Genomic DNA, 24,262 nt, shown 5'->3' on the forward strand with positions numbered 1-24,262 from the left:
CGGATCGACTCGGTTCAACCCTGATGTGGTTGTAACATTGGTGAAAGATCGACTGAGTGACTCAGTAACGATATTTGCGTGTGTATAGGCGTTGGTCGTCGTGTGTCATGAGGCTGGCTGTTTGAAAAGAACGAGATTATGCAGATTTCCGCACATTTTGTTCTGTGGAGGACGATTCAACTCGTGTATTGAATGAGGGAAGCAGGATAAAGAATGAGGACATCAGTAATGGAAGGGCATTCACAAACAGAGAAAAAACATGGAAAAAACAAAAACCAAATCGCATGTAAAAAAAAAAAAAACACAACGTACAATCGAACAAAACAAGAATGCAACATTTCAAGCCTCATGCCTTGGGCGCAGCTTGAGTCTGCTCATAGGTCGGGGGCTTGGTAGGCGGTTGCTGCCAGGCTTGAGGAGCCATGGGTTGCAGCTGATACTGGGGCAATCCTGCTCCGGGAGCCGCAGGAGGCGCACGTTGCGGCTCGCTTTGAGCTGCAGGAGCATAGCCATACGTCCCGTTCGGAGCTTGCTGCGAGAGTCCTGGAGCGGGATACGGCGGAGGCTGGGCTGCAAAGTGCTGCGGAGGCAAGTACTGGGGGTAGGGCGCCTGAGCCTGCTGTTGCTGCGGCGCCGGATAAGGCAACTGGGTCTCCTGTTGCTGTGGCGCGGGATAGGGCTGCTGCTGCGGCGGCGGATACGGGTGCTGTGGATATCCTTGCTGCGGAGGGTAGGGTTGCTGAGGCGGATATCCAGGCTGCTGCTGTCCGGGATAGTGCTGGGGAGGCAGATAAGGCTGGGACGCAGGCAGCCGCATGCTGGACGACGGCGGAAGAACGTCATTGACGGGCGGTGTGAGTGAGGCGACACCAATCCACGACGGACGGTTGATGACCTGCTCAAAAGGTTCGCCCTGGCCAGCGTGCTTGGTGCAGTCCGAGCAGAGGCGCACAGCCATCTCAAATCCGCGAGCAGGGACGGAGGCACGGTACGTCAAACACTTGTCGCAGTAGACGCGCATGCAGTAGCGGCACGAATGGCGGTGGGTCAGCAGGCCAAAGCTGGTCGAGCACTTGCCGCAGTTGCCGGTACTCGCGCGTGGCTGGAACGGCGGGCGGTGAATAACATCCGGAGGAGGCAGGGCTCCTGGTGCGAGCACTGGCACAGAGCACACGAGCGGTTGCGGCGGAACCACGGTGATGGGAACCTCGAGGGTGACTTTACGGAGCGAGATGCTTTCAAAGACCAGGAGGAGCTTGTAGGCTGTCAAAAATGGAACAAAAAAACCCCAAAAACAAACAGTCAAGCCATGGTCAGACCTCAGATGCAAGACATGGTTTGAGCTACCAGGCAGAAGAAAGCCACCAAAAACCGTACAGAGCGTCAGCGACGGCGTATCCACCGAGGAAGCAGCATCAAGGGGAATTGTGAGGGACAAGTAGCGCACTCCAAAGAAGAGTGGCGCAATGCTGTCAAACTTTTGCGTCACGACATCCTTGCTGGTAACCATGTTGTGCGCCGTGGATTTGCCAGCACAGCGCAAATTCATGGACAAGGACACTTCGTCGGTCGACAAGCTGTTGGCCTCCAGCTTGAGGACGACGGCTTCGCCAGGGAAGACGGTCGATTTGTCTGCACGCAAGCAAAATGGCGGGGGGAATGAGTTGAATTGTAGTAGTCATGCTTCACACTCCGCCGCCATGGCCACGTACCAACAGTAGCCTTCTGGAAGAAGGGGATGAGCTTGGCAAATCCAATGAAGGTGGATTTCTGGGCTGCCACCGATGGCACGACAGATTCCGGGGCTTTCGGCATGACACAGAATGGCACGGCAAACTTGGGAACGGTGCCCTTGTAGTCTTCCAGGCGAGCAGTGATGCGGTACGACGTCTGCAGTTGAGTAAAGCAGAAGACAACCCGGCATTTCGGAAAATGAGAGTTGGACACAACAAAGCGGTTTGTATCATGTTTCAGATCTTGGTTGGCCCTTTACCAGCACGTTGTAATCGCCATACTTGAAGTTCACCTTCACTGTCGCAGCCTGGTTGCGGTCGACTTGGTACTCGAACGGGAACTGTTGATGCGGTCAACAAAGAAACAAAATCATGAGTGCCAGCAAACAAGCTCAGAGATGGAAGTGAGAGAGAGTCAAAGGGCAAGACGAGTCAGAGGAAAGAAGAATTAAAAAAAAAAAAGTGGAATGATTTTCTTTTTTTTCCTTTTCTGAGTTTTTTTTTTCCTTTTTCCTTTTTCGTTTTTGTGTTTGTTTTTGCATCGAAGGTGACGTCAAACTCCCAACAATCCTTCCCCCTTTTTTGTCAGTTCGCTTTTTTTTCCCCCAACAAAACATTCACAACACAAACGGATGCATCGACTACGCAAGTCAAGCGAGGCCGCAGTGGCGCAGGAAGCGACCGGCGAATGAAAGGAAGACGAAGAGACTGAACAAAAAAATAGCGGCAAAGGATCAGGTCACTGTCAGAGTGCAGGGCAGTCGTACCGCGTATGCGCCTGGCTTGATGGTGCAGCCGGCAGGAGTGACGGACGCTGGGTCGGCGGCGGTGGCTGCGCTGATGGTGAGCGTCGCCTTGAGCAGCTCCGACTTGGTCCTGGCGAAGGCCTTGCTGGCAACGTCAAAGACGTCCTGCACGCCGTCGAGCGGGTCGGAGTGGATGAACAGCAGGCCGTTGATCTTGACTTTGATCAAGCCTTTGCATGGGACGGGCTGCTCGCAGGACAGCAGGACGCGGCCGCGGAGCACGTCGCCAGCAAACACGGTCGGCTGGTCGAGTTCCACGCTCAGCTGCACGGGTGGCGCGCGGGACGAGTCGCCGGTCAGCTTGTTGATGAGCTTGAGCATTGCTTTTGGAATTGAGAGAATGAATAAAGAGTGAGGTGGGTAATGTAGAGACGAGATTAAACTGAGCTAGAAAATAAAGAAGAGTGGAAATTGTCAATTCTAATGCAATTCCAGCGAAAATTTGTTGAGATTGTCGAGCTCATACATGTACATTTGGGAGGATGATTCGTTGGCTGGCAGTCGCAGTAAAGCGGTGGAGATGCAATATGAATGAGGAGCAAGTCAAGAGGGGGAAGTTAGAAAACGAATAGAATCGGTCTGAACGGCTCAGCGCAACACGCTCGGCTGCTTGTTCGAGACAACCGGTGATCTTCAACAGAAAAGTCAAAAATTGCATGTCGATTTCAACTTGGATCGTTTTGCTCGTCTGACGATGAACGTGAAAGCCGACCACGAAACTTCTTGTGTCGGTCGTTGGGAAATCTGATGATAGGTTGAGGACTGAGAGCTCTAGTCTTTTTTTTTTTTTTTTTTTTTTTTCCAAACATCTTCCAATATGCTGTCTTATCAGAATATGAATCAGAGACAGCGCGAGTTGTATGACAAAGTCAAGAATGCGAGAGAAGCGCTCGAGTAAGAGAAAAGCCCGAGTTGATTTGGAACACAGTTGTTGACAGCGCGAGTGTGTGTGTGCTGACGAGAATGGAGGGAATGGACAGTTTGGAAAGGGGGGCGGTTGGCGATGCTGTAGCGCAGTCGATCGCTGAAGCACTCAAAGTGAACACGACGCTGATCAAGCTCTAGTAAGGCATCTCACTCTTGCTGGTGCATGTGGGTGGGCGATTCAGAAGAGTGATGAAGGGCATGGTCAGTTTGGATAGGAATCAGATTGGCGATGTTGGAGCGCAGGCAATCGCTGAAGCACTCAAAGTGAACACGACGCTGACTACGGTCTAGTAAGTCATCTCACTTTGAATGATGCATGAGAGTGGGTGATTCAGAAGAGTGCTCACCGATGGAGGGGATAAACAGTCTGTACAACAATCAGATTGGTGATGCTGGAGCGCAAGCGATTGCTGAAGCACTCAAAATGAACAAGAAGCTGACAACGCTCTAGTAAGTTCAATTGCACTTCAGAATTCAGATCGTGCGTGTGTTAGCGCTCAAACGTGAAACCATATTCCGAAACTTCTAGCCTTGATCAGAACTTCATTACCGAAAATGGCATCAAGGCCTTGAAACAAGTCGGCAACAGGACATGCTACCTTTCGTAATTTTGACATGCTGGCTCTGCAATCACAGTTGGATGGACAGCAGCACTGACCTGCGTTGGACTTTCAACAGGACGCGCGATCAAAGTACGCCGTCACCTGCTCAACTACAGGAGATGGCGTCTCGCGCCGCTCAAGTCCGGGCCAGCGTTCCAACAACTGAAGTTCCGCAAATCACCCGTTCTACAGCCGGCGTGCCACACGCTGCTCCAAGTTCCAGCCACGCTCCATCTTCTCCGACGCCTCCTGCCCCTGCCTCCAAACCCCGTGGCAGCGCGAACGCGGGCCCCGCGATACCAACTGACTCCACCGAAGAGATCCGTCAACTGCAAGCTCGCATTGCCCAGCTCGAACTCGAGCGCCAAGCACCACCAATAACCTCTGCTGCACCCATCCTCTCCAGCATTCCGCGAGTGTCGTTGCAAGTTCTGTTGCAAGCCACAGCGCAGTTTTCAGAGTCTAAGCGCATTGGTGGGGGTGGATTTGGCAGCGTCTACTCTGGTGTCTGGAGCGGTCAGCGAGTTGCGGTCAAACGCCTGGCAGCGGATTCAACCCAAGGCGTCGCTCAGTTTGAGGCCGAACTCGAAGCCCTCTCGCGTTTCCGTCACCCGAATATCGTCACCATCGTGTGCTATGCCCAGGAAGGCAACGAGCGCTGCTTGGTCTACGAACTGATGGCCAACGGTTCTGTACGCGACCGTCTCGATCGCAAGGGTGGCACGCCTGCATTGAGCTGGCAGCAACGCCAAAATATTGCGACCGATATTGCAAATGCTATGCACTTTGTGCAAACTGCCATTCCGCGTCAGCCGCTGTTCCACCTGGACCTCAAGACGAACAATGTGCTGCTGGACGCTCATTTCAACGCAAAGGTTGCCGATTTCGGTCTGACACGCTCCATACCAGCTCAAGTGGATGCTCACAGCTACATCAGAACGAAAACAATTGCAGGAACATACAAGTACATCTGCCCACAGTATCGCGACGAAGGCAAGGTCTCAATCAAGACGGACGTGTACTCGTACGGCATGATTCTGCTTGAACTCGTTACGGGACAGCAGCCCAGTATCAATCTGATGGGTACCGTTCGGCGCGAGCTTAAGAAGAGCCGCAAAATCGATGCGGTGCTGGACAAGGCGATTGACTGGAGCCCTCAAGACAAGGAGTCGGCACAGATGATCGGGGCCGATCTTGCGGCGGATTGTCTTGAACCAGCGCGAGTTAATCGACCGTCGTTCGGCGAGATCCTGAGACGATTGTCGGGCGAAGAAGCTGAAGTGAACGAGGAAGAGGCTGTCGAAGACAGCGAACGCGAGTGCATGTACTGTTACAGCGCCCCGGCGAATGCCAAGCTGATGCCGTGCTGCCACGCATGTGTCTGTGTTGCGTGTGCTCAAAAGATGATCGAGCGTCCAGACAGGTGCATGGTTTGCCGAGTCCTTCCGACCTCCTTTGAAACGGGCAAATACAACCAGACTTTTGTTCCGTGAGCCTTTCTGTTGCTGTTGCTGTTGCTGTTGCTGTTGCTGTTAATGTTTGCTGTTGCTGCTGTTCAAGTCACGCATCCATAAAAGCTGTCGAAAACCACATCGTGCGGGATAACAACTCTATTTGCACCGAGGGATCGAGTACAGCAGCTTCAGCGACAGAATATGATTCATAGTGAGACGTCACTCTATTTATTTTTTTTTCCAGGTGAAATTGTGTATTCAAGAATGATTCACAACCTCATCCATTTATGGTACATTCAAAGGTTACTACTGTCATTGATTGACAAACACACAACCATCAAGGACAAAAGCGCAAACTCGCGCAGCCGATCCGACAGTTCCAAATTGCTCGCGCAAGCTGGTGAAAACTACTGTACAAACACATTGCCGACTTCATTCTTCGGCAATTTTTGTTGTTATTGTTGTTGTTGTAGCTGTTGTTGCTCATGCTTTGACGAGCTCGGACTGGACTTGATCGTACGACGGCGGAGGCTCAACCAGCGCGAGCTGCCAGTGCTGCGCGCTCATAAATGGCGTCTGGTTGGCTCTGTCTTCTTCGGCAGAACCACGAGGCTCCTGCGATTGGCTGTAGTGATAGTAAGGCTGTTGCGAATATCCAAACCCAGAAGGCGCGCCAATGGATGCATACGCCGTTTGGGGTGGTGCAGAAGGAATGGGCTGCGGTGCAGGATAGGCTTGTTCGGCCGAAAATCCCAGCTGTTGAGGCGGCTGAACAGAGTATCCCTGGTCCTGCGCCGCTGGATACATGTGCAGATTGCCAAGTTGGGGGAATGGCTGTCCAAAGTATTGCGAAGGCAACTGCTGCGTGACCAAACCACGACTTGGGGCCTGGGGATGGGCAGGCACGAATGCCGCCACCGACGACTCGCCAATCCAAGCAGGTCGCGCAATGGCTTGTTCGTAGCGTTCGCCACTGCCGCCATGACGCGTGCAGTCCGAACATAGACGCACGGGTGCCTCAAAGCCGCGAGCAGGAATCGAAGCGCGATGCGACACACACTTGTCGCAGTAGACCTGCATGCAGTAGCGGCACGAATGCCGATGTGTCAACAGCCCAAAGCTTGCCGAGCATTTCCCGCAACTGGCGGGCATGGAGCGGGAATGGAAGGCAGGGCGGAGCAGGACATCCGGTGGAAGCGGCGTTCCAACGGCGCGGATTGGCACGGCACAATTGAGCGGCTGGTTTGGGACGACGATGATTGGGATTTCGAGCTTGAATTTGTGGAAGGCGAGGCTTTCAAACTTTAGGATGAGTTTGTAGCCTGCCGAGTCGGAGAAGGAAGCAAAAAGACAGCAGTTAGCAAAACACAACGAGTATCAATGACAATCCAGAAACCACGAAACGCACTCATTGTTATGGAAGCCGACACGGCCGAGAATGGAGCGTCGAGGGGCACGGTCAGGGACAAGTAGCGCACGCCATAGAAGAGAGGCGCGATATTGTTAAACTTTTGCGAAATCAGCTCCTTGTACTTTTTCCCGTTCGTGCCCATGTGGAAGACGGGCGACGAACCGTAGCAGCGCAAGCTCATGGAGACGGCCACCTCGTTTGTGGACAGGCTGTTGGCTTCCAACTTGACGGTGACGGCTTCTCCAGGGAAGACGGTCGATTTGTCTGGAAAAATAGAAGGCAGTTCGGTTAGACGCGGCTGCGAGGTGAAGCTCAAAAAGGTGACACACGTCACTTACCGACAGTCGCCGTTTGATAGAATGGCTGGCGCTTGGCAAGGCCAATCAAGGCCGATGTCTGGGTTGCGACAATTGGCATGACGACGTTCGGGGCCTTTGGGACAATCCTCACCGGTACCATCAATTTGGGCGTGTTGCCCTTGTAGTCGACCAGCTTGGCCTTGACAAAGTAGAATGTCTGCATCAATAAGCCAAGCACAGATGAGCGACTGCGATACCACAGATACCGCGACCAATAACGGGTGCGCTTACTTGGACTGTGAAATCGCCGTGCTTGAAGCTCATTGCCATCGTCGCCGGCAAGTATCGATCGAGCCGGTACTCGAACGGAAACTGCAAAAACAAATGCAAGCGCATCAGTACAGAATTACATCCAAATTGTGATTTTTTTGCTATTTGTTTTGGATTTGTCTGAGATTTTTTGTTTGTTTCGTTTTATTTTCTTCTTCTTCTTCTTCTGGCTGCTCCTCGTTCCGCTGCCACCCGCTTCGCAACGATGACGTTCAACTCTTCCCAACCACTTCTTCACATCATCTTTCCTCCCCCACAAGAATCTTTTCACAATCCAGTTTGTCTTGACGTTCAGCGACGATGACGCAAAATCCAACTCCTTTTTAAGCTCTTTCTTTCCCATCTCTTTGATATTTTTCTCTTTTTTTCTTCCTGCTTTGTTTTCTCTGCATAACTCAAGCGTCGCTCTCAATCAGAATACTTCCCAACACTCACTCTCTACACATATACACACAAAGTCCGACATCGCTCAACCCTCGTCGTCCCTTGCACTCTATCGCAGAGGTAACCAATGCGGTTTCGCTCAGTATTTCCCCTCAACTCCCAACTCCGACGGCCGCTCTTCCCGCCTCACTCTGCGCCTCTGACGCTGCGACTGCGACCGTCCGACTCTACTCGTCCGACTCTATCTCCCAGGTGAGTTTGGTGTTTTGGTGGGTGGTTTACCGTGTAGGCTCCCGCCGCAATGGTGCATGCTGCTGCTGCCTGCGGTTGTTGCTGCTGCTGCTGCTGCTGCTGCTGTGCGTCGGAGGTGCGGACGACCACGGTCGCCTTGAGCACCTCTCGCGTTGGCCTGCAGCCGATAGCGCGCTTGTGCAGTGGGACTCCGAACGCGTGCTCGCTGCCGTCGAGCGGCTCGAGGTGGACGGACAGCAAGCCGGTAATCTTGACCTCAATCAGACCTTTACAGTGCACCTCCTGATCGCAGGACAGCAGAACGCGGCCGCGCAACATGTCGCCTGCATAAACAGTCGTCTGATCAAGCTCAACGCTCAGCTGCACGGGCGGCGAGCGCGTCGTCAACTTGTTGATCAGCGACTTGAACATGTTGGGATGTGAAAAATCAATGGAAAATCAATGAAAAAGAAAAATAGGGAAAAAAGAACTGAGAAAAGCCAGGTTTTGGGTTGTAAAATAAAGACACGCATGAATTGAGAAGCAAGAATCGGGGCAACGAATGAAAAAAGGGAGGGTGATACGAGTGCTTGGTAACGATGAAACTGCGGGTGAAAGTTGACAATTCTGATTGAAACCTTGTCATGAAACTCGGATCGACTCTGCTGAAAGTGCTAGGAGCGGATCAAGAACGGAGTGTCTTTGATTCGATCACTGCAGTGGAATCTTGTGTAGTTGTCGCTCTCCACGAGCCTCGACATTTGCCAGTGACCTCGACTAAGACGAGTGTTTCGCCTGATTGAATCAGACAACTCTGTCCCAGTCCGTCGCTCATCGGTCTACACCTCAGAGAAATCCACAAAGCGGTCGCAATGCCATCACCTTCTCACTCTCAACCGCTTCGCTTCGACTGCTAAGACCGAAAGCTATGACTTTTTTTGTTTCGTTTGTTTCGTTTCGTTTTGTTCGTTTGTTTCGTTTTGTTTTGTTTGTGCTTTGCCCTTCAACATCCGTCTTTGATTTTCATTGTGTTCACTCTTGTCTTGTATCATTATTGTTTTGCATTTTAGCATTCACTCTGTCTCAGAATTACCTTCTTTGGGCGATTGTTTGAGCCAAACAAACACACAACAATGTCCAACCTGACTTGGCGCGGACTTGCTGCACTCCCAACCGCTACAACCAATATCAATAGTCATAATAATACCAATAGTACGAGCCATGGCGTCCAAGTGCAGCCGCTCTACGCACTGACGCCGTTCGATGCGCACTATTCGCTGGGCGCTGCATTGGGAAACGGCCGCCAAGCTCACGTCTACTCGTGCGCCCATCTGAGCCCGTCCGCTTCACCAAAAGCTCAACTTGCAGTCAAGGTCATCCAGATCGAATCGCCGTGCAAGGTCGCGCTGGCGGCAGACCCGAGTCCAACAAGCAGCGGTTTCCCTGCGGATTCAATGCTGCCGCTCCTCGAAGCGAGCACTCTGGGCAATGGCGATATCACTGCCACTGGGACAAGTGGAGCTGGACCCATTGGATCTGTTGGAACCATCGGAGCGGCGGCAGCTGCTGGAACGGGACTGAACGGCGTCCGTGCTGGAACCAATACGAATCACAGCACAAACCATACTAATCCTAGTACAAGTTCTACTGGAACGAACGGAGTGCATGGAACAAGTGCTACTACTACTGCTGGATTGAATGGACACGCTGGAGTGAATGAAACTATTGGAACTGGATCCAATGCAACGAATGGAACCATCGCAACAACAACTACTGGAACACAAACCGGATTCGCACGGGCTGCAACTCCAGCATCAATGTCGACGTTGACATCACGAGCATCGTCAATGACCAACCTCGCAGTCAAGCCAGGCGCCTTTGGAGTGCTGGCTACGCCCGGGATTTTAACGTCGCCAGAGCGTCTCATGAAGTGGATTGGCGACGAGTATGTGGCGCGCGAAATTGCCGTCCTGACACTGTGTCGAGGGCATCCCTTCATTCTGCAACTCGTGGATGTGCTGCTGGACTGCTCTGATGCCGACTACCAAACACAATCTGGCGGATGCACCGTCACCCTCGATCGCTGCTACCTCGTCACCGAGCAACTCGCGGGTGGTGCGCTCCTCGATCGCATCCGCGACAGCACGTCCAACTCGACCCAACAGCCCTTGCTGGAGCAGGATGCCAGCATTGTTGCACAAAACATTGCGAGCGCTCTTGCGTTTCTGCACGCACGTCACATTGCCCACCGCGACCTCAAGCCCGCCAACATTCTGTGCGCTACTACGACACGCATCACTCCAGTCAAGCTCGCCGATTTCGGTCTGGTGAGCGCTCTGCACTCTCCGCGCCCCAGCCGCTCTGCAACAGCCGCGGCCACCCCAATGCTGCAGACGCCCGTCGGTACAATGGAGTATGTGGCTCCGGAAATTGCCCACTCTCTCAGCAATCCCTGGGACAAGTCGGGCTACGGCAAAGCGTGCGACCTCTGGAGCTTTGGTGTGCTCTTGTAAGTCTGGGATGGACGGTGCGCGAACTGCGAATGGTTGATGATTCAGGTGCGTTTGCGATACAAGCAAGTCTAACTCTCCTCTTGCCTCACTGTCTAGATATGTGCTACTCTGCGGCACGGCGCCATTTACGCGACATTGTGGACGCAAGTGCGGTTTTTCCGAAGGCCGCAGCTGCGAGTACTGCCAAGACCTCATTGCAGATGCAGTTGAGGCCGCAGAGTTTGATTTCGAGCAAAAAGAATGGAAGACCATCTCCTCGTCGGCGAAAGACCTCGTATGTAGCGGCGGCCGTGGAGTTTGTTGCAAAATTTTGACGAACAAAAAATGTTCGATTGATCGTTCTGGCCTGAACCCTCTCACTTTCCCTCCCTCCCTTCCTCTTTCCATGACAGGTCACTGAATTGCTCGTACATGATCCATCAAGCCGTCTTTCGGCGGAAAACGTCCTGTGCCACCCTTGGGTTGCCCAGCGCGGCTCGCGTCTCCCGCTGCAATCCCCGGCAGTGCTCCGCGGGTCCAAAGCTTTGCTGCAGCCTTATCTAGATGTGGTTACCACAGCTCAACAGCAACGCGATTTGCAGTGTGAAATTTCGGATGTGGAAGCCGTTGCTGACGAAATGGCCGAGTCGTTGCCGCCATTCTCCGGAGACGACTCGCCGATTTCCATGCGGTCTGCCAACGATGCGTCGATTGCATCCTCGCCAATGCTGCTTGGAATGGATGAGCAGGACGAGTTCTTGCAAGACAACGGACTGCTTGGACCGCACAGCGTCGCTCGGTCCTTGACGTTCAACGCGCTCTCCCTCAAGTCGCCCCTCTACCGTCGTCGTCAGCGGCAAGAGGACAATGCTTCTGTTGCTTATGCGTAACGAGAGTGTGTTACCTTTCAACAGATTTAGACAGCGAGCAGATACTTTACTTTTGGTCGGTTGCTGTGCACAGCTGCAGTCCTGTTGCTTCATTGGCACAATACAGTGAGCATCTCAGAGTCGTCGTTTCAGTCAATTAGTTATTTTTGTTCGTTGTCCCGTTACATTACAAAATGTGATTCCAAGCTGGAGCTCTCGAGACTACCATCGCAAATGTTGGAAATGTTGTGCCAAAACGCACTTGAACCGAAGCAGATGCAAAAAATCAACTTCCCATTCAATACACAAATCAAACGTCAAAATGCAACACAAAAGGCTCCATGCGTTCACACACACTCACTCACACACACACTCACACAAACTCACACACACTTCGCCTATTAAAAGCAATAATCAATCACATCGCGCGACACAACTCTCTTTGGTGTTTTTGTGTGTTCACGCAGGAATGGTAATGTTGCACATGGCCATGGTGCCCTTGTGGCAAATCGGAACCGGGGGCTCGTTGTACTCGATCGTGTTTTCAAGATCGCCAATGCGAATGCCCATGGTGCCATTGATGCCAAGCGGCACATAGCCCTTGCCCAGCTCATCGATGAACGACTGGAGCAAATCAGGCAAATGCAAAAAGCTCATGGCGATCGGGAGGTCGCGGGACAGAGTGTTGGAGTTGGGGTTGAGGACGACGGGGTCGTCGTGCATGTCGCGGTGGTATGTGGCGACCTGGACGTTCTTGTAGACAATCGACAGGTGGGACATGACGAGGTTGATTGGCGCATTGAAGGGGTTTTTCATCAGCAGGGCGGTCGGGGTGACCACCTCACCCTTGAGCAAATTTTCAAAAACCTCCACGAGGTTGCCAAGGTCCATGTAGCCCGTCAAGAGCAGGTAGTCGGTGCGGCCGTTCAGCACAACATCCAGGCTCAGCGTCTCGAGGAAGGCATTGTAGAGCGGGATGGTGGTGGCGACGGGCTGGACGGGCCGAGCGTTCAGAAGCGATGGCTTGCCGGACAGATACTGCGTGAACAGCTGGTTGGCCACCGTAATGTTTGCCGGGATGAGGGGTCCAGCCATGGAGGTTGGGTTGACTCCAGGCAGCATGGTGAGGTTGAAGGAGAAGAGCGAGCCAATGTACGAGTTTTGGTAGAACATCGAGAAGGTCACGTTGCCGAGCGGAACGACTGAGACCTTCGAAGGGTTGATAATGCTCACCAGCACGGACGAGATGGCGTGGTTGGTCACCGGGTCGACGTCCATTTCGAACACATCGAGGGTGAGGTTTTTAAGTCCGTTGAAACCTAGATGGAACAAACGAAAAAAAAAAAAAAAAAAAAGTGAGCTCAATTGGTCGCATGGTCAGCAACGACAAGCTTGCATGTCTTGGTGCACTTACCAGTCAGGGTGATGGTCTTGGAAAAATCAATGCCGTCAAAAGTCAGATCAATCGGACCCAGATGGACGGTGAGCGAGACGGTCGCCTTCAGGCCCATTTCAACCTCCGGGTTGTTGGTCAGAGCAATGCTAAAGTTGTTAAAGCCGTCCATGTTGATGACCTGCAGACGGTTGTCCAGGGCGAAGATAACATCCTCTCCTCCTGATCAACACAAAGAGATCAAAAAGCAAGCAAACATGCAAAGAGTGGTTAGAACCAAAGCGTGCACGACTGACCGTTCGTCCGTTGTGTTCTCGTTTCCCAGTGTGCATTCAACTTGCACCAATAAACCAAACAACCAACGCACGGACAATAACAAAAACGGAACCAACAACGAGGTGCCGCTTTCAACGATAATCTCGCTCCACACATCACCAAATTCTCTCAACATGGAACACGACTGCTGATGCCACACGAGGTCTGCTCGTGATACTCGGCATCTGCGTGTGGTGCGGTGCGGGGGTTTCCAATTTTCACCGCCGCCGCAACAGCCAACCTTGCGCACCAAGTCCACCCCGTAATGGGGGGGGGACTTTTTCTGTTGTTTCGGATCATGCTTTGCTTTGCTTTTGCATGTACCTTTGATCTCGACGGTCGATCCCGGGATGATGCCAAATCCGACGCCCTTGAACGAGGAGACCATGTTGGCTGGATGCAGAGTTGCGTCAAAGCTTCCGGCGTTGGAGAGGCGGAGCTGCGACGCCATGACGACGGAGGTGTTCAGAGGAGCGAGCATGCTCATTTCCAAGATTTCGACGTGGGATCCGTCGACCGTGTTCTGGACAATCTTTGGGAGGATGGCAAAGTAGAGGACAATGAAGGCGAGACCGAGCAAGCCGAGCGTGAGGACGGTCGCGAGCACGCCGCACTGGCACCGCGTCAGCCGTCCGCAGCAGCATCGCTTGTCGCTCGACTTTGCACAGCACCGCGACGACTTGGACGACGACAGCGACGAGTACGACGAGCTGTGCAAGCCATACTCGCCGTAGCTGTTGATGTTGCCCTTTGAGCTCGAGTTTGAGCCAGAGTCTCTGGACGATCGCTGGCCGGACGACGTCGCGTAGTTGAATGCGTCGTCGTCGACGGTTGTCGATGCGAGTGACTTGCGCGAGGTCGAGGTCGATGTCGAGGTCGAGGTCGAGGACGTGATCGAGGTCGTTTCGGGGTCTGCTGACAGAATTGAGCCGCCGGATTTATGCCGACGCTGCTTTTTGCCGCCCTTCGACGATGAGCCAGAGCCAGAGCCAGAGCCGTCGCTGGTGTTGTAGTTGGACGTGCTGAGTGGAGCGTAGTCGGCGTCCGTCAGCAGCGGTCGCTTGGCTGAAGAAGAAGAAGACATGGCGTGGAATCAAAGAAGAAAAGAGTGGAAAATAATAAAAAAATAAAAAATAATAAAAAATAATAAAAATAAAAATGAAATGAAAAATTAAATAATAAGAAGAAAGAAAAGAAAATCAAAAAAAGCGACTTCAAGTTCGAAAAAAAGAAGCGAATTTTCAAAAGTCAGAAAACAAGGAAAAGAAAAAAAGAAGAAGAAGAAGAAAAAAAGAGTCAGAAAACATTTGATTCAGTTGAGATTTGGAAAATGGAAAGAAAAAAAAAAGTGAAGAAAAAGGAACAAGTTGGTTTTTCTCACTCGGTACTCCTTCCACGGCGTGCTTTTCTGCATCCCTCCTCCCTCTCATACTGTAGCACGGTGCTGTACATCAGATCTAGTATTGTGAACACCAGAAGCGATCCGAATCACACATACTTGCAAAATGCTCACGACCAAAAGGAGGTCAAAGTAGTGAACGGACGACTGTCCTCGATGCGACTGTTGTTGTGAGCATCTCGCCAGCGACTCCGACCATCATCCGGCAAAATGCGCGAGGGTTGGGAAGCTCAGGTTCAACTGTGCAAATTGTGTGCGATTCGAATCGCTGTTTGCCAGACACATGGAACGCCAATGTTACAGCGCGCTTTATTTTTCCTTGACATGCTTAAGAGAGATGTACGAATTGCTCAAAGTTGAAACAACTTTTCCCTCATACCGAGATGAAACGACAAACAAGAGGTTGACGACGCAACCACACCAAAACACGCAGCTACGCAAAGTCAAATTGCTTGCTGCCGCCAGCCAACGCCATCTGAAACCTCTCCACGACCATTGCGGCGGACGAATACGCGGGCATTTTGAGCAGGTTAAAGCTGTGCGATCAAAGAAAGAGACGATAGTACTGTCAGTTTGACCATCCTGCCATAGCAAATCAATTCAATCGAATATCGACGCTCACCATGTGCTCGCGCTCGGCAGACGCTCCACGCTGTCATCTAACTTGCTAATTGTAAATGCCTCCTTCCCCGAAACGCCCATGAGATTGGCAAATCCGCCCAGTGGAACCCGTGAAGAGCCAGTGACAAACTGCAGTAGCATAATCCGCTGATCTTTTGGGAATTGCTGCACCATCTCCCAAAACCACTGGTACAACAAACGCACAAAATTGGGGAAAAGACAGTTAGGGACATGACACAACCCCCTACAGCACCAATCATGCACCCCCCCAACGCACCTTGATAACAGAATCCGTCTTTTCAAACCCATTGTACGCAGTGTGCTCCTCCCAGTCTGCAATGTCAATCTCTTTGCTTCCACTGATCAGCAGCTCCAATTCGTATTCATTAAAGATTGCCACGAGCGAAGCCGGGACAAACTCGTGGAAGCCTACGCGACCGCACAGCAGAGGAGGTGAGCATCACCAGTCAAAACAGAATCGCAACAAAGCACATACCATCCAAGAAGGAGCAGATTTGAGGTCCAATCGCGCACGTCATTTTGAGCTGGGTGGCCAGCTGGACATATTCCGCCTACAAATTTCGAATGCCAACCAAGTGTTAAAAACACCAGCTGCAAGCAAAAGCCACCACCTCTCCAGTATGTTTTTTTCCCTCATTTTTTTTCTTTTTTGGTTGCTCATACCTTGTTCTCATCCGTCACGGCAATGTGAGCACCGCCGGGCTTGAGCTCGATGAGATCAACCTTGCCAAAGTTATCCACTTCAATGGCAAAGACCAGATCGAGCTCGCTGCCTTCAATCTGGTTGTCCAGCACCCACTGCAGGCTCTTGTAGTAGCCCTGGTCGATGGACTCGACATCGGCATAGCTGATTGGGATTCCCAGAATGTGCTTGTAGAACGAGCGCGTAAAGTAAACGTCGAGGAGCTGGCGGTGGAAGAGCGCCATGCCAATCACGCGGCCTGCAAAGCGAAAGTAGGACAAGTGGTCGGGATTGATGTGCGAGTTGGGGTTCGGTTGGAACGTGCATCCGTCTTCCGAGGGCACAAACAGGGCATAGTTTGGGTCGAGAATCTCGTGCGACAGCGAATCAAACCACTCCCGGCGAACACCAGCTCCAACGCCCGCTTCTCCGCGGAATCGAATGCCAAACGGATTGCGCAGCTCGTCTGCCGATTTCTTCGAAAGGGCACCGCAGGACGCTTGGAAGAGGTTTTCACGCTCGACCACCATCACCTTGCTCTCGTCCAGGAACATGCTGTCGTCCACATGGGAGTCGCTAGTCAGGTTTTCGAAAAACCACTCACGACGCAGGGCGAACGGCTGTGCCCGAACCACATCGATAAACCGGTCCATAAGGAGGCTATGGTCGAGCAGAAAATGAAAGTGCTTAAAGATTATGATGGGGTTGCGTTCGACGAATCGCCGGAGGGTGGCGCAATGGCGGTAGACGAATTGGAGGAAACGCGGCGGCAAGGCTGAACTCTTGCGCGAGCAGCACAAGTAAAAGCCATGGATGATGCACGCAAGTCGGTCTGCATACAGACGCATCAGGTCGGAAGGAGCATGGTCGGTAGAACTCTGAGGAGGCGAGGACGATGTTGTTGAAAGTGCAAGAGCGGGAACGGAACGCTCAGTGTCCTCGGCCAAGCGGCTTTTGCGCTTCTCGGCAGCTCGACTCGAAAGAGCCGAGGGTGCGTCGGTTTCAGCGGGAGCGTCTGTGCCAGTGGCGGGAGAGTCTGGGCCAGTGGCGACGGACGACGGTGCAATACCCGGTTCTGGCGTGACCAGCACTGCTGGCGCGACACTCAATCCCACGCTCGGGCTCGTGCCGCTGGTGCCCGCCGTTTGTTGGGCCAGCAGGGCCAGCCACTCTTCCAATGCAGTCCACAACGATTCAAGCAGAACAGCTCCGCCATGCGAGTGGCTGGCGTCGTCCGTCGCCCCCAAAATGACCATCGACGGGGAAGGGATGGAGATGGAGCCCGACCTGGCAATGGGTTGCTCTTCGTTGTTGCGGGTAGGTGTGGACGGCGCAGCCAGCGAAGACACGGGACCTGGCGCTGTCGGACTTGTGCCAGACGAGCTGGAGGTGGACACGGCGAGCATCGGAGCAAGGACTGAATTGCTCGTGCTGCCCATCGGGTTGTTGTTGTTGTTACTGCTACTTGAGCCCTCGTTGTTGTTGCTGCTGTTGTTGGACGGAGTGGTGGCGTTGGACGAAGTAGCGCTGCTCGTGCGTGCATGGCCAAACCCAAAACGCAAGCCGCTCGTGTTGCTGTTTCGCCGAGGCAACGAGCTGGTAGTATTGCTGCTGGGATTTCCTGCGGCGAAGGAGGAGGAGCTCGATGCACCGCCCGCGCTCGTGCTCAAACCAGATGTGGCAGAGGGCGAAGACAAGGTTGAAAATGACGAATTGCTCGTCGACTTGGGCAACGGGCTCGGATTGTCATCGTCGCGCCCCACAATTCCAATGTACTGGTCAATGCCTGGCCAGGAGACAAAGGCATGCAAGAGCTCGGCAAACAACTTGACCATGCGGATGAAATTGGACGATACCGCATCAACATCGGAATGCAAGGACAGCAGCTGCTGGCCTTCGTTGGCAATGAACGCGGCCAGCTTGGACATGACCATTGGACGCAGGGCGCCGCCTCCTTCTTCGGCCACGTACTTTAGCACGGGGAGCGCTTTGTCATCCTCCATGCCAGGTTGCGAAACAATCTGCAGGACAGTGTCCAGGCAGCGCGAAGGGTCGCGCTTGACGAGAAGATGCACGCAGTCACGGAAGCCACCACGCACGGTCAAGTGCAGCGGCGAGACGCCCGCAGAATCGGGCACTGGCACTGCTCCACGCGTGAGCAGTAGCCGTAGGCAGTCTGTTTGGCCGTAGCGCGCGGCAAAGAAGGACGCGGTGCGCCCATTGCGGTCTTTCTTGTCGACATCGACATGCGCGTCGAGCAGCAGCTGGACAATCTCGCGATGCCCATTCATGGCAGCCACGTGCAGAGGCGTCTGGCCTTGGGTGTCGGTCACCTCCATGGGCACCTTGAGATCCAGCAAGTAGTTCATCAGCTCCAGGCGCCCGTTCGAGGCAAGCCAATGCGTCACGGTAAAGCCGTCCGAGTTTGCCGCCGTGAGGTCTGCCTTGTGCTCGAGCAGTACCTTCATGACCTTTTTCAGTCCGTTCCGTGCGGCCAGGTGCAGAGAGGTGTTTCCGCCGGCGTCTCCCAGATTAGGATCCGCGCCTCGCTTGAGCAGCAACAGCGCGCAGTCTACCGCCGACACGCTGCCATCATCATCATCATCATCATCATCATCAGCAGCAGCAGCAGTGTGTTGCGTGTATGATTCAATGTTCAGCACATTCAAACACACGAAAGGGATGCATTCGGTGAGTTGTTGGACACTTTTGAGTCTGAGTTTTTGTTCAATGCAGATTCCACGCGGTTTCAATGCATTTCTATATGGTTTTGTTGTTTCATTACCCGACTGCGACGTGCAGAAACGTTCGTCTTGCTCTGCCAAACTGGAGGTTGACGTTGAATTTGGGCGAGTCGGCCAACGCAGCGAGTTGTCTCGTGTCATTCGCAATGATGGCAGCGCAGACCATCTCATCGACCTACTTGAAACAATTGAAAATGAGCATTTGAGTTGAACATTGAGCATTGTACTGTATGGATGGGTTTTGAGGCATTTTTGAGGATTTGAGCTTGTGGAGGATTGAATGACAAGGATTAAGATTGTTTGGTGCAATTCTGGCTGCGTATTCGGCTCGGGCGAGTCGCGCGGGTTGCGTGGTGGGGCGGCGAGCCATACCATGTCAGGGTCTTGCGGAATCACGAGCGGCGGCGGGCTGCCGCGCAGCGTGAACGTGCTGAGCGCGCGGCGAATCGAGTCCATAGCGAGAGAGAGAGAGAGAGAGAGAGAGAGAGAGAGAGAGAGAGAGAGAGAGATAAAGGGGTAGGAGGGCTTAGTTAGAGCCGCGTATCGGAATTTTAACGCGAACAATAAGGTATACGGAAACTAAAGACTGATTAAAAAAAAACTGAAGAAAAAAGGACTGAAACGAAACAAAGCGAAGGGTGAAGAATTGGGAATAGCGCTGATTCAACAGGAATCAGGTACTCATGAAATAAGGCAGGTGAAGGGTATTGGGAAGAAAATGAATTGGTAGAGGTCAAGAACGGAGACAAGATGGCTGGTGGAACGACAACCAAAAGAACAAAAGCGGCATCGAAAATAAAAGGCATCGCCTTGTCAGCATTGGCTGGCATGAAGTGAGGATGAGAAGAAATGCTTCAAGACCCAGTGCTCTGGAGACTGCATCGTTCGATGGTGCAAAATAAAATTGCGTTGGAACGGAGAGGTACAATGGTCAGGCGAATCGAACGAGAACCAAGTTGCAACGAATTCAACATCATCTGATCAACCTGAAGTGTGATGAGTACGGTTCGGTCGAATTGTGGAGTTTGGGAGTTGAAGCAAGCAGACATCAAAGAGAAATTTATGGGGATTTCAGAGCGAGACGAGAACAACAAACATTCAAGCAAGATTGGAAAATGCACAATGGTCTAGTTTGCGATCGAAGAATAGTCGACCTCCTCGGAAGGCAAAGCTGCGACTGTCGCGTAAGGGGTTGCTGAGGACTCTGGCGGCGGACGAACAGACGAGGGATTGGGCAGCGAAGGATTGGCGTACACGACACCAGACCCAGCCGTGGACGCCTCGGTATAGAGCAGCTCCGACGCACCTGCGGAAGCTTCAGGCTGCGAGCCAACATCCTCGTACAAGGCTTGAGCGGGCGTAGCAGACACCGCTTCGTACTTCTGCTCGGATGGCACAACAGTGATCGCCGAGTACGTGGTTGGTGTGGACGCGGGCTGCACACGAACAGACGATGCGTTAGGCAGCAAAGGATGCGCATACTCGACACCGCTGCTTGACGCTTGCATTGAACTGGGCGCAACCGCAGATGCTTCGGCATACACCTGTTCCGACAAACCGACAGGAGGAGCCTGGGGCGTCGAGCCAACATCCTCGTACAAAACATGGTTGCCAGCGGCAGACAAAGCCTCATAGGTTGGATTCACAACGTTCGACACAGTGCTGTGATCAGCAGACTGATAGGTAGGCTCTGAGGCGGATGCAGATTCGCGTGGTTTGGTGGTTGTGCTGATGGCTGGCAATGACTTTGGTACGTGACGACGCCGAAGAGCCACAGCCAGCGCAGCCAACAAGATGAGGGCTAACAGGCCAAGAATCACTCCGAGAATGATCGGCCATGACTCTGAGTCACTTGAGCCTTTCGGAGCATTGGACGCAGCAGATGCAGCCGATGTCTGCCACGCAGACGAAGCACTGGCAGCTGATGCGGATGCCTGGGATGCAACCGAGGCTGACGACTCTGCCGCGATGGAAGCAAAGGATGCCGAGGTAGCGAAAACTTCAGAAGCGACAGAGGCGGACGACGCGCCTGCAGCAGATGCAATTGACGCTGAAGACGCCGCAGCGAGGGAAGCGTCAGAAGCTGAGGTGGCGGAAGCATCAGAGGCAATCGACGCGGACGCCTCGGAGGCGACTGAGGCTGAAGAGGCAGTAGCAACGGAAGCAAACGATGCAGAAACCTCGGAGGCAAATGAGGCTGAAGACGCAGAAGCAAGGGACGCGACAGATGCCGAGAGCTCTGAGGTAGCGGAAACAAGCGACGCAACCGAGGCAGATTGCGTGGACGCGACTGAAGCAACGGAGGCGCTGGAAGCAGAAGCAATGGACGCGAGCGACACGCACGATCCACCCATTGGAACATAACCGTCATTGCACTGACTGCACACAGACGTTGAAGTGCAGTACAGGCAATTGTTCGGGCAACACGAACCAGACCCAGCCGCAAAGCAGGTGGCGCAGGCTTTGTCACACTCTGTAGCACAAAAGTGTCAGTGAAATGATCACTTAGTGATTGCCATCCTCTCAAACACTTACGATATGGAGTGGATGCAGTGCCGTATGTGCTGGGCGGAGCGACAGTGTTGTCACCAAAGGTAAAGTTGTTGGGGCTCAGCGGCTGGGCAAGGTCGTACGTGTACGACAAGTACAAACCATTTCGCAGGCCCTTAAACAGACCAGGCGGCAATGTGGTCAGGGGATTGTCACTCAAAGTCCTAACGGCCACTTTGAAGTGAGAAGTAAAATCGATCACATGCATTGGGCGTTTTGGCTTACAATACTATCAATGCAGTCAGGTTTGTGAATGCGTTAGCGGCGAGGCTGGTGATCTGGTTGGCGTGCAGTCGCCTGTGGATAGTGTCGCAAACGAGTCAGCCGTTTGGGTGTTGATTCGTCGCATGTTCGCTTCCTTACAATTGTGCCACCGCAGTCAAGCCTGTGGCTGCAGCGGAGGGAATGTTGGCGATCTGGTTTGTGGATAAATCCCTGCCAATAGCGAGTTTCTAACGAGTGAGCGCTCTGGCTGTTGATTCGTCATGTCCTCGCTTCCTTACAAGGTATTCAGCGCAGTCAGGTTTCTGAACGCGTCTGTGGGAATACTGGTGATCAGGTTGTTTTGCATGTATCTATAGATGGAAGCGCAATCAAGTGACTTTCGGAACCGTTTGCGAGAGTGATTCGTTGATGTCTGTGATTGCGTACAAGAAACCCAAGGAAGTGGGGCCTGTGAATGCAGAGGCTGGAAAGCTGGTGATCAGGTTGGTTTGCATGTATCTACCGATAGAATCGCAATCAAGTGAGCCTTTCGCGAGTGACCGTTTGCGAGAGTGATTCTGCTTACAACATAGACAGCGCGGCGAGACCGGTGAATGTATTAGCGGGAATGCTGGTGATATTATTGGACTGAAGATCCCTACAGACAGTATCGCAAACTAGTGAGTCCTTTGAACGTGTTTCTTCCTTTGCTCGAGTTGCTTACAATGAAAACATCGCAGTCAGGCCCGCGAATGCGGAGGCGGAAATGCTGGTGATCTGGTTGGTTCCCAGATTCCTGCAGAAACGAGTGAGCCATTGAGCGTGACTTTTCCTGTTATTGCCTTGCTTACAATTGTCCCAACGCAGTCAGGCCTGGAAATGCAGAGGAGGCAATGCTAGTGATCTTGTTGTTTCCGATATTTCTGCAAAGTTTGATGAAAAAAACGAGTGAGTGGTTTCGCGTTTGATTCTTGCTGATACTGCTGTGGTTTCTTACAAGAAGTTCAACATAGTCAGGCCTGTGAACGCAGAGGAGGGAATGGTGGTCATCTGGTTGTAGGACAGATCCCTGCAGATGGAGTTGCCAACGAGTGAGAAATTTGCACGAGATCCTAGCGGTCGTTGCGTGCTTACATGTAAGTCAGCGCAGTGAGGCCTGTGAATGCATTTGCATCAACACTGGTAATCTGGTTGCGAAGGAAAACTCTGTATGCATCGTCGCAAAAACAGAGTGAGCTGTCGGATGTGTGTGAGTCTCACGTCGTTGCTTGCTTACAGGTTGGTCAACGCAGTCAGACCAGTCAATGCCGACGCAGGAATACTGGTGATCTGGTTGTCCTGCAGATACCTATCAAATCGGATGCCAAATGAGGAGAGGCAATGGTTCAGCTCAAAGGCCAACTCGATGGTCAACATTTACAGCAACTTTGTGGCGAGTGGGATTGCGGTTGGAATCTCAGCGAGCGATTTGCTCGTGCAATCCACGGTGATTCCCGAGCAACTGCACGCGGTGCAAGCATCGACTGCTTGCGACAAGTGGACGCGATTGATCACGCAAAGCAGCAAAAGCAGCAGCCCAAAGGCAAATCCGTTCGTTGCCATCTGTTGAGGATTGCGAATCTGAGGCATCACGGCGTCAACGTGAGTAAGCAGATTTTGAACAGACGCCCGGTTCGAGAGAGAGAAAGAGAGAGAGAGAGAGAGAGAGAGAGAGAGAGAGAGAGAGAGAGAGAGAGAGCGTCATTGCGGTTTGTTCCTCCCCGCCCACCGAACTCAGCAAATTCCAACTTGTGTCCTTTCCTTTCATGCCGGCTCCTCGCCGCTCTTCGCCGTGCCAGCACGCGCTTCTTTCGTTGGCGACCTCCACTTGGCTTTGGTGGCCAACAACAATACGCCTTCACGCGAGCGACCGGCAGAGGCGACTCCGCATCAGCACCTCGACCGCAAGGCTTGAAAAGTTGACTCGTTCGTGCCGGTGTTTGTAAATTGAATTTTCCTTTTTCAGTTGTTTTTGTTGTTTTGATTGGCTTTGTTTTGTTTTCAAAACCAGTCTCACGGGCGCCACTGTTCCTTGCGCTCTGTCAAGTACGTCTGCCTTAGTTTCAGAAGTGGGTTGCAGTGGATCGCGTCGGAGGGGGGTCAGAAGGGGGAGAGAGAAAGAGAGGGAAAGAGAGAAAGCGAAACAGCGGCAGAGGACGTGTCGTGGCTCCCGCTCCGCTATCTGCCGATGCCACTCGCTCGCTCAGCGGCCCACGACCGCCTTCCGCTGTGAGGCGGAGATCACTTCAAAAACACAAGCGAATCGAAATGCGAGAGTGGTTTGTTGATTGGGGTTGATGCGGATGTTGATTGGGCGTACTGTTTTGCTGCTGTTGGGGGCAACCAAAATAGAGTGACCCGCGCCACCATCACGCGTTTGAATTGTGATTTTAAGCATTCGTTGCTGACCGTCTGTTTCGACTCTGCGGGCGGGGGCTATCACAGTTGAGACTATGTGAAGCCGTGCATGACAGGTCATCGCGACGACCCCTCCAACAACGGACACAACAGAGGCAAAAAAAATAAACCAAACAAATGGGAAAACGTGCAATCAAAGAACACAAACCACAACAACAATAACAAAACAACGGCAAACGACGGCAAACAACGGCAAAGAGTTTGCATCGCGATCAAAGCACATCGACAACGACGTGCGGACGGATGCCAGTGAGTGGTCTCGACTCGTTCGGACAGCGCGCAGTGAGAGATGAGTTTAGATGATCGGCATCGGTTTAGTTTACCGTGACCGCGATCGC

The 24,262-nt window shown here is 52.7% G+C and overlaps 7 protein-coding genes across 8 annotated transcripts; 2 read left to right on the forward strand and 5 right to left on the reverse strand.

Annotated features, from left to right (window-relative positions):
- Positions 1-169: 169 nt before the first annotated feature.
- On the reverse strand, positions 170-3,341 carry CAOG_05770. 2 transcript variants are annotated; one of them, XM_004346393.2, is made up of 6 exons: positions 3,006-3,341; positions 2,501-2,862; positions 1,994-2,074; positions 1,713-1,890; positions 1,378-1,632; positions 170-1,263 (listed from the first exon to the last, which is right to left on the reverse strand). In XM_004346393.2, exons 2-6 carry the CDS (start codon positions 2,858-2,860, stop codon positions 347-349), a joined length of 1,791 nt encoding a protein of 596 aa, XP_004346443.1. In that variant the 5' UTR covers positions 2,861-2,862; positions 3,006-3,341; the 3' UTR covers positions 170-346. The 2 variants fall into 2 exon arrangements, with proteins under 2 accessions (XP_004346443.1, XP_011270540.1); XM_011272238.1 differs by lacking the exon at positions 3,006-3,341 and having other exon boundaries at positions 2,501-2,975.
- Positions 3,342-3,414: 73 nt separating this feature from the next.
- CAOG_05771 (hypothetical protein) lies at positions 3,415-5,575 on the forward strand (the record flags this gene model as incomplete). The annotated part of the gene is made up of 6 exons (XM_004346394.2): positions 3,415-3,433; positions 3,552-3,603; positions 3,673-3,756; positions 3,833-3,916; positions 3,996-4,070; positions 4,145-5,575. The coding sequence occupies 6 exons, from the start codon at positions 3,415-3,417 to the stop codon at positions 5,559-5,561; spliced, it is 1,731 nt and encodes a 576-aa protein (XP_004346444.1). The 3' UTR covers positions 5,562-5,575.
- A 167-nt stretch (positions 5,576-5,742) lies between these two features.
- CAOG_05772 (hypothetical protein) lies at positions 5,743-8,657 on the reverse strand. The gene is made up of 5 exons (XM_004346395.2): positions 8,229-8,657; positions 7,524-7,604; positions 7,272-7,449; positions 6,931-7,197; positions 5,743-6,844 (listed from the first exon to the last, which is right to left on the reverse strand). Exons 1-5 carry the CDS (start codon positions 8,607-8,609, stop codon positions 6,006-6,008), a joined length of 1,746 nt encoding a protein of 581 aa, XP_004346445.1. The 5' UTR covers positions 8,610-8,657; the 3' UTR covers positions 5,743-6,005.
- Positions 8,658-9,226: 569 nt separating this feature from the next.
- CAOG_05773 (Mnk1 protein) lies at positions 9,227-11,678 on the forward strand. Its single transcript, XM_004346396.2, has 3 exons — positions 9,227-10,686; positions 10,787-10,964; positions 11,083-11,678. Exons 1-3 carry the CDS (start codon positions 9,311-9,313, stop codon positions 11,557-11,559), a joined length of 2,031 nt encoding a protein of 676 aa, XP_004346446.2. The 5' UTR covers positions 9,227-9,310; the 3' UTR covers positions 11,560-11,678.
- Positions 11,679-11,997: 319 nt separating this feature from the next.
- CAOG_08917 (hypothetical protein) lies at positions 11,998-14,330 on the reverse strand (the record flags this gene model as incomplete). Its single annotated transcript, XM_011272277.1, has 3 exons — positions 11,998-12,857; positions 12,953-13,153; positions 13,571-14,330. 3 exons carry the CDS (start codon positions 14,328-14,330, stop codon positions 11,998-12,000), a joined length of 1,821 nt encoding a protein of 606 aa, XP_011270579.1.
- Positions 14,331-14,919: 589 nt separating this feature from the next.
- Positions 14,920-19,194, reverse strand: CAOG_05774 (HECT and ankyrin repeat domain-containing protein). The gene is made up of 7 exons (XM_004346397.2): positions 19,086-19,194; positions 18,755-18,888; positions 15,951-18,555; positions 15,763-15,838; positions 15,544-15,695; positions 15,268-15,452; positions 14,920-15,181 (listed from the first exon to the last, which is right to left on the reverse strand). The coding sequence occupies exons 1-7, from the start codon at positions 19,167-19,169 to the stop codon at positions 15,079-15,081; spliced, it is 3,339 nt and encodes a 1,112-aa protein (XP_004346447.2). The 5' UTR covers positions 19,170-19,194; the 3' UTR covers positions 14,920-15,078.
- Positions 19,195-19,755: 561 nt separating this feature from the next.
- Positions 19,756-23,844, reverse strand: CAOG_05775 (hypothetical protein). Its single transcript, XM_004346398.2, has 14 exons — positions 23,827-23,844; positions 22,888-23,545; positions 22,744-22,815; positions 22,602-22,673; positions 22,465-22,536; positions 22,319-22,390; positions 22,192-22,263; positions 22,054-22,125; positions 21,915-21,986; positions 21,767-21,838; positions 21,627-21,698; positions 21,489-21,560; positions 21,249-21,427; positions 19,756-21,186 (listed from the first exon to the last, which is right to left on the reverse strand). Exons 2-14 carry the CDS (start codon positions 23,094-23,096, stop codon positions 19,841-19,843), a joined length of 2,454 nt encoding a protein of 817 aa, XP_004346448.2. The 5' UTR covers positions 23,097-23,545; positions 23,827-23,844; the 3' UTR covers positions 19,756-19,840.
- Positions 23,845-24,262: the final 418 nt, after the last annotated feature.

The sequence above is a fragment of the Capsaspora owczarzaki genome, assembly GCF_000151315.2.
Source record: "Capsaspora owczarzaki ATCC 30864 unplaced genomic scaffold supercont2.9, whole genome shotgun sequence".
NCBI classification, from domain to species: domain Eukaryota; class Filasterea; order Ministeriida; family Capsasporidae; genus Capsaspora; species Capsaspora owczarzaki.